At 46.5% G+C, this 14,883-nt stretch overlaps 1 protein-coding gene across 4 annotated transcripts in view; it reads left to right on the top strand.

The window, feature by feature from the left end:
* The first annotated feature begins 623 nt into the window (after positions 1 to 623).
* The window catches only part of TOX3 (TOX high mobility group box family member 3), a 107,623-nt gene continuing 93,363 nt past the window's right edge, over positions 624 to 14,883 (top strand). For all 4 annotated transcript variants that reach the window (XM_060650781.3, XM_060650784.3, XM_060650780.3 and 1 more), the window contains exon 1: positions 624 to 831. In XM_060650781.3, the coding sequence (XP_060506764.1) occupies positions 745 to 831 (87 nt within the window). In that variant the 5' untranslated portion in view covers positions 624 to 744. The remainder of the gene's footprint in view (positions 832 to 14,883) is intronic.

Genomic DNA, 14,883 nt, shown 5'->3' with positions numbered 1-14,883 from the left:
CGGGGACAAAGAGGACCGGAGAGGGAAGGGGGGCGAGGTGGGGAGAAGAGGGGCCCCGGGGAGGGGGAGGCCGCGGCGCGCGCGACGGGCACCGCCGGAGCTGCGCGAGGCGCGGGGCGAGCCGCGAGGGGCCGCGCGGGGCAGGGGCCGCGGCGGGGCGGGGTCGGCGCGCCCGGGGGCGGTCCGGGCCGAGGAGCGCACCGGCGGGGCGGGCGGCGCGCCAGCTGCCCGCGGTGGGAGGGGCGGAGCGGCGGCGGCGCGGGGAGGGGACCGGCGGCGAAGGCAGGAGGGGGAGAAGGAGGGGAGGGGCCGGGCCCCTTGTCTCCGCGGCTCCTCTCCTCAGTCCGCCCGGGGAGGAGGAGGAGGAGCGGGGCCAGCGCCGCCGCCGCCGCCGTCCCAGCCTCGCCCCGCGCACCTGAACTCGCCGCGCCGCCCGGGCCCCCGCGCCGCGCCCCGGGCGCCCGGCCCGCGCGCAGCGCTGCCTCGGTGCCCCGGCGGGGCGCGTCCCCCGGGCCGCCTCCCGCTCTCCCGCGGCTCGCGTGGCCGCGCCTTTGTGTGCGGCGGCCGCGGCTCCCGGGCTCCTCGGGCTCCGGTCGCGGCGCCCCTCCGGCCCCGAGCCCCGCGCGCCGCCCCCGGGCAACCCCGGCCGGGCGCCCCCGACGGTGGATCTAGCGGCTTCGAGGAGGCGGGCACCGGCCCCGGCGAGCCCTAGCCCCGGCCCCTGGCCCCGGGCCCGGCTCCGGCATGGATGTGAGATTCTACCCCGCGGCGGCCGGGGACCCCGCCGGCCTGGACTTCGCGCAGTGTCTGGGGTACTACGGCTACAGCAAGGTGACCGGGCCGGGGCCGGGGGGCGGCGGGGCGGGGGCCACCTCCCCATCCCGGGCGCGCCCCGCGCTCCAGCTCCCCTCGCGCTGCACTTTTCTCTCCCCTCTCCACTCCTTTCCCTTTGCGCCTTCGTCTCTGTCCAACTCTCTCTCTCTCTACTCTTTCTGCCCCCTTCCCACCCTCCTTTTTGTCCCTCTGCCGGCGCTCCACTCTCTCTCCCCCCACCCCCCTCCAACCCCGCCGACTCTCCTTTGCCTTCCCAAAGAAACCAAGAGCGGCCCAAGGACTGAAAGGGGGGGGGGGGACACGCTTGTTTTTCTTTGTTGTTATTAGTAAACACGATAGCAGCGCCCCGGAGTTGGGGGGGGGGCAACGCCGGAGTCAAGTGATCTCGTGGTCCGACGACCTCGCCGCCCTCACCCCCCACCCCCCCCAGCCCCTCTTACCTTCCCCGCGCACTAGAGAGCTGGACCCAGGGCAGCTCGGGGAAGGAAAGGAACAAACTTTTGAGCGTGCCCTGGATTGAACGGAGGTGGGGGGGGGGGGGCCGCGAAGTGTTGGGACCCCCGCAGGTGGCCTTTGCTGCCCTCTCGCTGGGGCGCTTTGACCGCGGAACGGAGATGCCGGGCCCCTCCCTGGTTAGCGCAAGTGGCTTCTCATCTTTCATTTTTTTGGGAGGGGTAAGTTTTGCATTTCGGGGAGATCAGGGTTGGAGACCTCCACACCACGCCGTGGGTCACCCTACCTCCCGCCCCCCTGCTCCCCCCGCCCCCCCTCCCCGGTCCCCCGCGCCAACTTCGAGGACGGAGCGTTTCAGGTGGGCGAAGGTGGGTCTCAGAAGGGCAGCTGGCGCAGCTCGGACCGGCGAGTCGGTGCGGGAGTCACAGCCCTTGGGCCTGGGTGGCGCGGTCTCCCCTTCTCGGTGTTTCCTGAAACCCCCAGGGCCAAGCTTTGGAGGAAATATCACCCCGAGGGCGATGTTCGGAGACCGAGCAGTGCTCTGGATGGCCTGTGCCTTTTGAATGTGGTTTTTCTTTCTCCTTCCCCCTGCTCCTCCCTCCTCCCCCCTCCCCCTTTCTTTCAAATCGTAGTTTGTTTATGATTGCTTGGATAACAGAGGAGGAAATAAGGAGCCGCTGAAAGAAAGGTGCTATACAAAACTAATGAATAAATAACAGGAAGAGAAGGAATTGTATCAAGAGTGAGGAACAGTTTGCTGTGCCCCGTGGCTGATGGAGGCTCCTGTTCCTTTCTATTTGTTTATACTCCGTTCCCAACTCCAGTGCTGAAGTTTGTGAAAGACCATTGGGGTCTCTCTGCCTCACCCTTGTGTCCTCGTCGTCCAGCCCCGCGCCTGGCACCGCGGGCCTCCCCACGAGTATAGAACGAAGGGACATTATTCAGTGTGCTTTAACCCTTTGGTGGTGTTGGGGGGGGGGGGTCGTTCATGGTCTCCAAATTCCAAGAGTGGTACGTTGAGCGTTGAAAGGGAAGCAAGAAAAGGCCTATCGCGGTAGCAGGGTTAAGGTTTTACTTTCTGTCTTCGGTTTTGGACTTACTCAGGTTAGTAAATGCTTAAAAAGTCCCCCTTGTATGCTCAGTGAGGGACTTAGGCAGCCTAATTAAGTATGTCGTGTTTCTGAGAATCCACCTAATTGTTCCGGCGGGGTATTATTTATCTCCTTACAACTTAGCCTGTGTATGCAAGCCTTGGATAACTGGGCATGCTCTTATTTTTGGAAGCCATTACCTTGCTTAATGTAACTTCTTTCTCTGATTTAAGATCAGCAACACTCGAATGACACCAAAATAGAAACCTTTTGTACTAATCCAGTCACTGCAATGCGTGGCAAATCTCTCTGTTCACTGAGATCCCAAGGGTACTTCAAGGGACCAGAGGAAATTGTGGGTGTTTTGTGTGTGTGTCTTTTTTTTTTTTTTTTTTTTTGAGAAAAGCTATTTTGAGTCCATTTAAACTGAGTAGTTACTTCAGGGAGAGCATAGAAAGCTTGAAAATAGACATTATTTATTGAGATGCTTGTTCAACTTCGGGAGGAGGATGCAAGTTGGTTTGCTATCATATGTTCTTAATGCAGTTTTTTGCCTGAAATAACCTGGTTTCTTAGTAAATCAGCAATCTGGTGGTCATAAGTGCTGTGTGTACCCGATTTGCGAAAGTTAGACACAGCGCTCCATATTGGTAGAAATCAAATTGTACTTATTTTAAAGGATGTTTGCATTTAATTCCTTGCAGATAAAAATACAATAATCTTTAATTTGAGCCCCAATACTTTATTTTCCTACTCTTAATTTCAGCAGTGAAAAACCCAGTTTTATTCCCTGTAATTTTTCTTTATAGGGAGAATGTAGTAGAAGACGATGTATTAACTTTATGGGTATAAAACAGCAAGTGCTAATTAAGGGTTTATAGCATTTTGTTTCACAGCTAACTTGTGTGTCTGAGTGGTGCTATTCAATATAGGTCTATATTGAACATGTAAAAACTAGCATACAAAGACCTACATTTATTTCACTTGGAAATACCTGCATTTATTAATCTCTTAAGACTTAACTTTTGCTGCTGTGTATTATCATTCTGGATGGGAAATGATGAGTTTCAAAGAAGGCATGTTTCTGCCCTTTCTTGTTTTAACGACCATCTGGGAAACTTTAGAAGAAATACAGAACCCTTTGCTCCAGGCTTAACAAGTGAAAAGTTAGCGCTTATCTTTAAATTTATTTACAAACCGTGAATAATAGGGGTTCATTCATTTCTGTCTTTAACAAACGACCAGAGAGTCCTTTGTATAAATTATATGTGTGTGTATTATCTTTACATTCTGTGAGTATATGGATCCTTTTTAAATGTCAGCGCTCAGAAAGTGTACTGTCTACGGAGAATGGATGAAAGAGTTTTGAGGGTTCAAAAGTCCTTGCAAGTAAGAGAATAACTTCAAATAAAATATAGCCAGGATCATTAAAATCAGTTAATAATTCATGAACCAGCCACTGATGTATAAACTTACAGTCATCTCTGTTTTCTAAGGGCTAATTTCCATTTTAATTTCAAGTGGAAAATCTACTGTTTGAACATCTCTTTTTCTGATGTGGCCAACAAATGAAACCAACACCTACATTTTTAAAAGGAGGAGGGGCCTTATGTTGCTCAAGCGAATTAGCGACCCATTGTCTGTGTATCTAGAATTTTTCTTTTCCTGGGTTCAGTTTGTCTTTTCACCAGCAAGAAGGTAATATGCAACATGTCAGTTGGCATGTCATTAGAAGTCTGCCACCCCGAAATAAACTATTATATTTAAGGTGGGCGTGCACAGGTGAAATCACACAGTGGGTTAATAATGAACTTGGACCAAACTCAATATTTCATAGCTTTTTCTGCATATTCTTAGGTGGGTTTTTTTTTTTTTGTTTTTTTGTTTTTTTGTTTTTTACCAGCCCCCAGTCCTTTCAAAATCTGGCTATTGACTTCTTATCCTATGCAGAATAGTCTTTTGTTGTTTTTACTCCATCAGTCCCAAACCTTGCTTTCTAATTACTATATGTGTTATTGATCATTCTGCTTAATTAAGACATTCTGATGTGAGTGTTTTCACTACACCTCCTTGGATTGGCCTCTACCTTGGCTAGCATGAAGAGTTAGAAGACCTGAAGGGTAGTTTGTCATTTGTCTATCTTCTTCGAGACCATGGTTCAAATTGAGAATACATTGAGAGGAGGATTTGATTGCAGCTCTCCTTAAATTGATACTTTGCACTGGCGTGAGAACTAATGATTTCATTTTAGGGCCTGCTGTATGGGGGTGTTGAATTTTGAGAGCAGGTTGAGAGATTTTTTTCTTTAAGCATATTATTTATTGTCAAGTTGGCTAATATATAGTGTATATAGTATGCTCTTGGTTTGGGGGGTAGACTCCTATGATTCCTCACTTACATACAACACCCAGTGCTCATCCCAACGGATGTTCCCCTCAATGCCCATCACCCATTTTCTCCTCTCCTCTCCTCTCCATGTTGAGGGATTTCCATGTGAGGTCTTCAAGCAAGATAATAGGGCGCCTGGGTGGTTCGGTTGGGTGTCTGACTTTGGCTCAGATCACGATCTTGCAGTCTGTGGGTTCGAACCCCACATCAGGCTCTGTGCTGACAGCTCAGAGCCTGCAGCCTGCTTCAGATTCTGTGTCTCCTCTCTGCCCCTCCCCCACTCACTCACACACTCACGTGTGCTCTCTCTCTCTCTCTCTCTCACAAATATAATAAACGTTAAAAAATTTTAAAAAAAGATATTGAAGTCACATTGTGAAAGACATGTAAAGTTTTTCTAAGAACCTTGGACAAGGGGTCATAAACTCACGACAGCCAGTTTAACCTACAGAAGATAGGGTTTGTGGTCACATGGAGAGCAGGCCCCATGTAAAGGGGTAGCCTTGTTCAGCATTTGTGGATTGTTGCCATGCCAACATCTGGGCCCAGTGTCTCCACATTTTGCAGTTATTTTTCCAAGAGAATGATAATCTGAGTTTTTATGTAAGATATCTTGAATTCTAAATGTTGGCAGCAAATTCACATATTACTGAAATCCTTATGTGGGACCCTTAAAACATGCCTGTGGCTCGTGTCCCGCTTCTCTGCAGTTTTTGTCTTAGATAAACTCATATGCAGATGAGGTTCAAAAATCAATTTTTAATAAGTCATTTATGGTTTATGGTCAACTATGCAAACAGGTTGGACAGTTCCGCTCTCCTGTTCGATCATGCGGACAATTCAGCCGAGTGAGTACAAGAAGTAGAATCTAACCACTTTCAGTGTACTTCTAATTGAATAGTTTGAATTCTATCATTCATTCATTTTAGGTCTCAAGGCAATGGAACAGTTCTAGATCAGGGGCTGGCAGACGGTGGCCCACATGTCACATCTGCCTGTTCTTGTTTGGTTTGTGAATTAAGAATGGTTTTTATGTTTTTAAATGGCAGAAAAATCAAAAGAAATATTTCATGACTGAAACTTACATGACATTCACATTTGTGTCCATAAATAAAGTTGCAGAACAGGCAGCCCAACTCACTTGTTGACATATTGTCTATGGCTGCTTGAGTGGGTCCGTGTCCAGGTTGAGTAGTTGTAACGTGTAGTATGGTCCCTTTACAGAAACAGTTTGCTGATCCCTGTTCTAGATAATCAGAGCACTTGATGGTACCAGGGTCTTCCTTTGTCCCAAGACTTGGCAGTAGAAGGAAGACGTGGTTAACAAGATGGTATAACTGGAGAGATTACCATTTCAGAGAATGTTTCTCAGAATGTTTCTAAACCAGTGGGAGTTTAGCCTTAGCTATACTCTAGTCATAGCTGGTGGGAGGAAGCTTGTGAAAGATACTCCAGTTCACCCTTACCTCAGACCAGTTCAATAAGAATCTTTGGGGATGGGAACCAGGTAGCAGTGTTTTTAAAGCTCCCTAGATGATTCCAGTGTGCAGCCATGGCTGAAAACTTTGTTTTAGGCTAGGGATCCTCCTTTGGAGTAAGTAACCTGGAGGGGCAGTAGTAGAAATGGGTAAAGAAGTTTGTGAATGCTATAAAGTACGTAAGACTTACGACAGATGATTGGCTCTAGGTTGACACTCAGGGCCTTTTCAGAACCCTGGTGGGTCCGAAGCACTGCTGACCTGGCTCCCCTCCACATCATATCAGACGTGAAAATGCTGCATCCACGTCCTGCATTTTATGTTCTATGATGTATTCATATATCATGGCTGAGTTGCTGCTGATTAGTTGACTTATGTTTGCATTTTGTCAGCATCTGTTAGTTTTAATTTTGTAGTGTGTGTGTGTGTTGTGTGGCCAATTAATTTTTTTCCTCACCTTTTAAACATTTTTGTGTGCCCTTGAGAAGCTTATACTTCTAGGTAACCAGTCGTTGGTGACTAATGGATAAAATAGTCCAGCTAACACTAAAGTCCGTCAGCTTACCATTTTGACACCCCACACAGTGGAATGTTGATGAAAACCCTGTGCTCCGTAAAGACTGATACACAGTAAGCCAAAGAAAATTAATTTTAGTTGTTTTAGATGAAGTCAATGGAGGTATGTGGCCACGACATTCAAAGTATGTGTAGCTGTTGTAAGAACTATCTGTTTTGGGTCACAAGCTGTCAGGGGGATGCTGAATCCACTTGTCCACTTGAGGACTTGCTTTATCTCATTTGAACCAATATTTTAAAAAATTCAGTAGCTGTCTGTATCTAAAAATCTTTGCAATATAAATCTGGATTTTCAGCCCTTCCTCCCTTCCTTCCTTCCTTTCCTTCTTTCTTTTAAGAAACAATAAATTTGGCAATCCTGGACCTGTTCCCTTGCAAGGCAACATGTTCCTCTTCCCACTCTAACTTCCTCATATTCTGCCCTTGGTATTCCTCTCAAGTCCCAGGAGGCTTTGGGTTTGAAAACTTCAAGAAGAGATGAAGTTAAACAAGCGACCAATGTGATGCTCAAACCCTAGTGAAGTGAGGTTGCTGTCACTGGAAAAATATTCCTTATGGTATGTAGGGTAGTAGGTGAATGGAGACAGGTAATCTGTGATCATATTATTATAAGCAGTGTTTCTCAAGCTTCAGCATGCACAAGAATCAACCTCAAGAGCTTTTTGTAATACAGACTCTTGGGCTTAGCCCTAGAGATTCTGAATCCTGGGGTCTAGGCTAGGGCTCCCACATGATGCTGATGTCCTATGAGTAGCACAGCACAGAGGGCCTTCCAGTGGTAAGGTAAGAAGTTTGTTCTTTTTAAGAGTTTGTTGGTCACAATGCACTGGGCTACAGGTAACAGAACACCCAACAAACAGTGGCATAAAGCATAAGGACGTTCGTTTACTTACAAAGAAGTCATTAGTTAGGTGGTCTCAGGCTATTTTGGATGAAGGCAATCATGTCTTTAAGAACCCTCTTTTCTTTTTATTCTGCCATTCCTGAAGTTTTAGCAGTCTCCTCAAGGTCACAAGTTGGCTGCTGTAGCGCCAGACATCACATCTTCGCATGATCACATGTAAAATGGGAAGCAAGGTGGTGGTGGGGATGGGAGTGATAGCAAAAGTTTTCTGTACCTCTCTTAACAAGAAGGGATAAGAACTTTTCCAGTAGTTCCATTGCACTCTTGTTTATTGATCAGAAATGGATCGCATGCCCACCCTAAGCCAGTCATTAACAAAAAAGAAGGAGATTGCTGTGATCGGCTTAGATCAGTCCCATGTCATCTGGTGGGGGCCAGGCACATTGTCACATGAGCATAGATGATCTTTTATACTCTATTAGCAAGGAAGAAGGCCATTGGAAAGACAATCGGCTTTACTGCTGAGCATATTGTGAGGACTTTGGAGCGGGCCAGTGGTGTGGTTGGAGTTGTAAGTTGTGAAGAAGTATCTGACCTTTTGACTAGATCACTGTAGGGCCTGACAAGAGGTAGGGGGACCAGGGAGGATGCCACTGCCCAATCGAGATAAAGGTGTGCTAGGATTCGAACTAAGGTGATGTGAACGTGGATGGGAAAGAGAGGAGGGCACTGAACAGAGCATCTCTCACTTAGAAGGGAGGGAGAGGAGGCAGAGGTGACTCAGAGTGTTCGAACTTGGGCCTCGGACAAATGGTAGGACCTTGAGCAGAGGCAAAGAGGTCAGAGGAGAAGCTGGTTTCGAAGGAAAGGTAGAGCTGATCTGGGCTATTTTGGCGGAATAGCCCCACAGAGATATCAAGTAGGCACTTGGCACCAATGCCCTGGAATTCAAGAGAGAGCTCAGGAGGGCCAAGGGACCCAACTGGGGGGTCTTCCCGTGTGCAATGGAGCCGTAGAAATGAAACTGCCTGCTCCCAGAGCGGGGAGACAGGACTTGCTAGGACACATCCTTGGTTTGAGGTTTCGTTGGTGTGGTGTTTGCAGACTCACCTCCGCAGGCAGCCAGGCAGTGTTTCAGGAAGTAACGTGTGGAAGTCAGAAAACTTGGAAATCCGCTGTGCCATGATCGTGGTGTAAAGGAGTATGTGCGCTCATGTGCATGTGCGCGTGCGTGCATCTGTGTGCGCGTGCACGTATGCTCGTGCTTATGTGCGCAGGCACACATGCATGCATGATGGTTTATCCTTTCGGTCTTAGGAGTTGTTTGGAAAGAAACATTTTTAAATGGTTGCCTATTAAGGGGGTGGGGGAGGATGACGTAAAATTTATAGTAACGTAATTTAAAACTGTACGAGCCATATGAATGAAAACGTTTCACGTTTTTTTCTTTATGTAAGAGGTGCAATTTCAAGTTGGATTTTATGACGTGTGAGTGAAGTTGTAAGTATCTTGAAGAATCTGTTTAGATTGTGCTTAATGAGGAAGGACAGGATTTTTGCTGAGTATTCTTACAAATAAAATGTATTTGAAGGTGGGTTGAGCTCTTAAAAAAAAAAAAAAAACAACCCACAAAAAACCCTGTTTAAAATGGAAGTAGAGGCTGGTACTCAAGGTCTGCATGAGCTTCTGATCGGTTATATCTTCACTCCTTGTAGCACCTTATTTTATTTTCTTTGTTTCCTGGGTTTGTATCCTTAATCCCTTCCTTAGGGAGGCCATGTTCTCTTAAATATGTTCTATGCTTGTGTAAAGCACATCAGCCACTGGAAAATGGCCCTTCTTGTATGACTAACGTTCTGTCTTTAATCTTAATTTGATTTTACTTCGTTTATAAAAGAATAATTTGAATGTCTTGATAATCCAGAAGTTAAACAAACTGGCCGATAGCAAGAAGTATTTGGATTTCACTCTAAATACACATTTGAATGATATGGATTCCTTCTTTTGGAGAAGATACATTTTGACCTGGGCCTTTCTATTCCAAATGTTGGAAGGTGAATGTGGCCTTTTCTACATTAACTGATTTGGTTATACAGAAGAATTATATTAAATGTGATGGAGGTGAGTTTTTTAATATTTCAAGTTGATGGGATGTCAGTGACTGTACCGTATTGTGAAAATTTGCAGCAATATTCCATCCAATTTGTAATGAGCAAGGGATTTGACATACTGTAGAATAATAGCAAGTTTTACATTTTCTTTTAAAAATCATCTTGGTACAGGAAGTAGAAGTCCCTAATGTTGACCACCTGGAAAACTTTTCTGGAGTGTGTATGATTGGTTGTAAGTTGATTTTCTTAAAAAAGAAAAAAAAAAGGTGGTTTAAACTTTACTAGAAATATTGGACACTTAGGCATACTCTGTGGATCTGTCTTGCTTCTCCTTTATGCCTGTGTGTCTTTAATGAGAAACTCAACCCTTATTATTTGGCTTTTATATAAATTCCAATAAAAAATGTTTAATGGAAAAGCAGTTAAAACTGCTGTATTAGCGAAAATGCTTTTGATTGCAAATGGGCAAAAGTCCTTAAACTGAATTAAGTGGAAAAGGGATAGTGAGTTTTGTCTCCGGCATAGTTGGGCCCGGAGTTTCAAGGGATGTTATCAACACTTCCTTACATTTATTTGCCCTGCTCTCATCGGCGTGGCTTTCCTGTCTGTCTCCACTCAGGTGGTGGGAAGGTGTCCGGCAGGAGCTGCAGGGCATATCCACGCGGCTCAGCCTCCCCGAGAGGGACAGAGTCTCTTTCCTCCTTGTTTCAGAAACTTCTCTGGGTTGTTGGACAGACGTGGGTCCTCTGTGCAGGCCCAACGCCACATACCCATCTCAGGAGCAGGGGTGGGTACTGCTGTTGCCATGGAAACCAGGTGGGCAGGTGGGCTGGTGCTTCCCCAGAGGGAGAGCACAGTGCCGATCTCACCGGGTGGGGGAAGTGACGGTCGGTAGGAGAAAAAGTCCGCTTAAACGCTAAAGGAACTGAAGCCTGCCAATTTTGTAGATTTCTGAGGACTTGAGTTGTCCGTGCTTATTATTATTCTTTGTGGAAACCAGAAATAGCCTGTGCTTATTGAGGAGATAGGAGATACAATAGTTATATATGAGAGCTAATAACTATCGTTTATTAAGTACTACTTGTTAGGGGCTGATGTCAGATGTGGCCCACCTTCAAGAAACCTCTAGTTTGGTAGGGGAGCAGCTGTGTACACATGAGCATTCATGAAATGTGTGTGTGTGTGTGTGTATGTGAGAGAGAGAGAGAGAGAGAGAGAGAGAGAGAGGGAGGGAGACTATTTGTATACCTAAGGGAGATACTCTAGGAGGCAAAAGTGCTCCAGGAGCAGACTGGACGAGAGCAATGGTTTCTGAGGCAGTGTGTGGTCAAGTACAAGAGCTCCCAGAGGCTGTCAGGCTTGGAATGGACAAGTAGGAAAAATGGGATGTTAGACAGGCGAGGGCAGGAGAAGGAGTTCCAGGCAGCGCTTCTGCATGAGGGTGGCACCCCAGGAAAGGTTCCCCTGGAGGCCTGTGCAGGATGGTCCCATTGACAATGTAGGGGGACGAGTTCGCATCTGCGTGGGAATTTTCTTCTGGTGGGGGATACGGGTGTGGAGGCCCTAGGGCGTCCAATGAACGATCTGAGGTTTTACCCAGCAGATACTAGTAAAGTTTGTGTGCATGGATGTGTGCGTGAGTATATACATTTGCGTGTGCGTTTATGGACGTGTTTCCGTGTGTGTGCGCGTGCACACCAGTTTGTGGATGTGTGTGTGTGTGCGTAGGGGAGACTGAATGGAGGAGAGGAGGGTAATGAGAAGATGTTTTGCAGACTCCACCTGAGAATGTTTGAAGGAGAGATTAAAGGGGCACAGAGAGTGATGTAATGATGGGCGGGATGAGTGGTCAGTTGGCGTTGGGATAAAGGCTGGAGATAGAGGGGGATTAGCCTTGAAAGTTGGGTAACCCTTTCTCTGAGTTAATGGGGCAGAAAGAAAAGAGGGCTGAAGATTCAGATACACATTTTAGTGAAATGGTGTGGGAGGGAGGGAGAGAGACAGAGACAGAGCAAGAAGGAGGGAAGGAAGCAGGGAGAAAGGGAGATGAGAATGTGGAGGAGGAAGGGGTGGGGGAGTGGACTGATAGGCCCACGATCCATCACTGCTTGTTTCTACCTCGCTTCTTGCCATTACCCCCCCTCCTCTTGACTTTGTGTGTCTTACCCACAGGAGTGTGGCCTGACCACTTAAAAATACCTGAATATCTCAAATCTCTACACGCCCCCCCCCCCATTCTTCCAGTCACTGTCTCATTACTTTATTCATAGCCTGTATCCCTGTTTGAAAATTTTTAAAAGTTTATTTATTGATTTTGAGAGAGAGAGCATGAGCGGGGGAAGGACAGAGAGAGGAAGAGAGAGAGAGAAACCCAAGCAGGCTCTGTGCCCCCAAGCAGGCTCAGTGGGGAGCCCCATGTGGGTTTTGATTCTGCAAACTGTGAGATCATGACCTGAGCTGAAATCGAGAGTCAGCTGCTTAACCAACTGAGCCATCCAGGCACCCCCCTATTTGAATTTTTTGTTTATTCATTTATTTATGTATTTTCAGTTTACTTCTTTCCACGAGTATCCAAAACTCCGTGAAGGTAGGGACATTTGATGACCACTACGCCTGGCTTCTAGAACAGTGCTTAAGCACATAAGAGAAAATGCAATAAAGAGTGAACTAGAGATGAGTAAGAATATTGTTGAGTAGATCTGGTTCTAGTTTAATCTGAATAAACCCATGTTGGACCTGTTGTGTGCCAGATACTTGGAGGCAATGCGAATGCAATGGTGACGAGTCAGTTGTCCAGTTCTTAAGGAGCTGGCCTGTGGTTGTGATGATGATCCCTGTTAGATGTTTTTAAGTTCAAGTTTTATTTTAAGTTTTTGGATTTCATGTATTTCATGCACTGCCGGCAGGGAACGGAGCGATGGGTGGTAGGGATGAGGTAGTGAATCTTGTTCAGGCAGGAATAAGAGAAGAGGGGTGGAGAGAAGGGGAATTTGAAATGACTGTTTTCAATCCAAGTATCCAGGCTGGTCAAGGAAGGTCAAATGGTCAAGGACAGGGAGACTCCGATAAAAGGCAAAGAAGAGTATGTTACTTAGCGTTGGCCAGCAGGAAAAAATAATTTGAGTAGCAGTGGCGTGAATGAGGTAGATGTTCGTCTCTCTTTTCTCTAATGAACTCTAGAGGTAAGTAGTCTAGAGCTGTTACTGGGGCTTTGCAGACAACTGGGAGCCAAGCTACCTCCAACTTTCTTGTAGCCGTTGGCCCTTCAGGCTAGAACTCCAGTCATCATCCCTGGTCCAACCAGGAGGAAGGTGGTCAAGGGAAAAGGGAGGTTTTCAGGACCTGCCATGTGACACTTGCTTGTTTCTCACTGGCCAGGACTGAGACGCATGGCCACATCTATGACTTTAAGGTGTCCAGGAAGTGCAATCTATATTGTGGTTTGCAGTGTGCCCAGCTACGTACTCCATTGCTGTGGAAGAAGGGGATGAGTGGATAGGCAGGAACAATATATGTGTTTTAGCAGGTGCATGGGAGTGAATGATGGGCAAGGTCCAAGAAACCCTTCTGGGATATTTTCACGTTTGAGGTTTTTGCATACCGATTACAGCACTCCATTTTGGTAAACCGTATTCAGTATTTTAGTTTTCATTGCTCTTTGGAAGGTCCCTTTTTGGTGATGCACTGTGATCAGATAACTTTTCAATCCTTTCTTCATTTGGAGGGTTTTATTTGGGGCATGCTTAAAAATCCCCAGTGATTTATGTTCATCTTTGCAGGCACTTGCAAACCCGTATGTCCTGACTTTAATTGATTACCTATATTTCAGGCCCAAATTTCTCTTCTTTTTTTGAAATACCTCTTGAATTTTTATACTGCCATTTCTCAAGTCCTGACTGTTGGTAACAAAAGTTTTGAGTACAGGTCAATCTTCAGTCAACGTTTTTAAACTAGATTTTTTTTTTTAACTGCTATTTTTCTTTCTTGATCAAACCCAGCTTACCTCTGACTCCTCACATCCCTGCATCCACTGGACCTCCTTCCCTAGAAACATGAAGTTCTTTATGCTCTTTCCTCCTCATTTCCTCCACTGGCCCATCTTGTTAGCCCTTGACTGTTCTACAGCCTTGGCTACAAGGACATGTCTGCTGTCCTGGGCACCACCAACCCCCTCAGCCCCCTTCCCTTGTGCTGTGCGTGTTGTATCAGACTTCAGGATATGGCATTTCTCAACTTGAGGGTAACTGAACCCTATGAATGCTGTCGGAGAATACTTGGGCCTTTGGTGTGTCATCTTTTTGTTTATCTGTTGATTCTCTTGGACCTTCTTCACAATGGACAGTCCAGGACTTGTCCAGCAGTAATTCAGCCAACCCTACCCTCATTCTTGGAAGGTAACTCTGATCTTTCAGTTTATGGGGAACGTTGATAATTTGCTGTCCTCCCTTGTCTGGAAACCAGTTCTCTCATTTTTCCAGTTCTCTCCCCTGAGAGCAGTTCTTTGGGACGAATCCTTCCAAAGGTGCTTGTCCCTTTCTGACTGCTTTGTATTCTTGGTTTTACAGGCAGCTTCCTGATTTGTTCCTTTCTACCTTCCTATGTGCCCACGTATCTTCTGACCCCCACCACGGATTTTCCAGTCTTTAGCTTGTCAAGTGCCACCTCCCTTGTGACAGCTTTTGCTAAGACCTCATTCCATCCACATTAGGATATGGTTCATATTTTTTGTCTAACTCCATTTTTTCCCCTTAGATAAATGTGAAATGCAGACCACCACAAATGAAAAATCCTATCACTTCCCTTACATAGAAGAAAATCCTGAAAATAAACACAAGGGGAGTAAACACTATTACCAAAAGCGCACTGGAGACCTTGCTTACCTAAGGCTTTGCCCTGTGTTTGTTGAAAGGGACATTTGCAAGTGTGAGGAAGGTGTTGAAGACCCCTTAGCACCAAACTGAGACTTTGTCTTTGATTTTATTTGGGGTGGGAGGAGGGCTTGAAAGGGAATTCAAAACAGGAGGACTTTCTCAAGATGTAATGAAAGGCTCTTTGGGTTTGTTGTCTTGGTATCTTCTCCTATGTGGGTGCAAGTCCATTGGGCATCT

The sequence above is a fragment of the Panthera onca genome, chromosome E2 (assembly GCF_046562875.1).
Source record: "Panthera onca isolate mPanOnc1 chromosome E2, mPanOnc1 haplotype 2, whole genome shotgun sequence".
Classification (NCBI taxonomy): domain Eukaryota; kingdom Metazoa; phylum Chordata; class Mammalia; order Carnivora; family Felidae; genus Panthera; species Panthera onca.
Note: the sequence above shows the minus strand (reverse complement) of the source record. Positions and strands in the feature narration are given on the sequence as shown.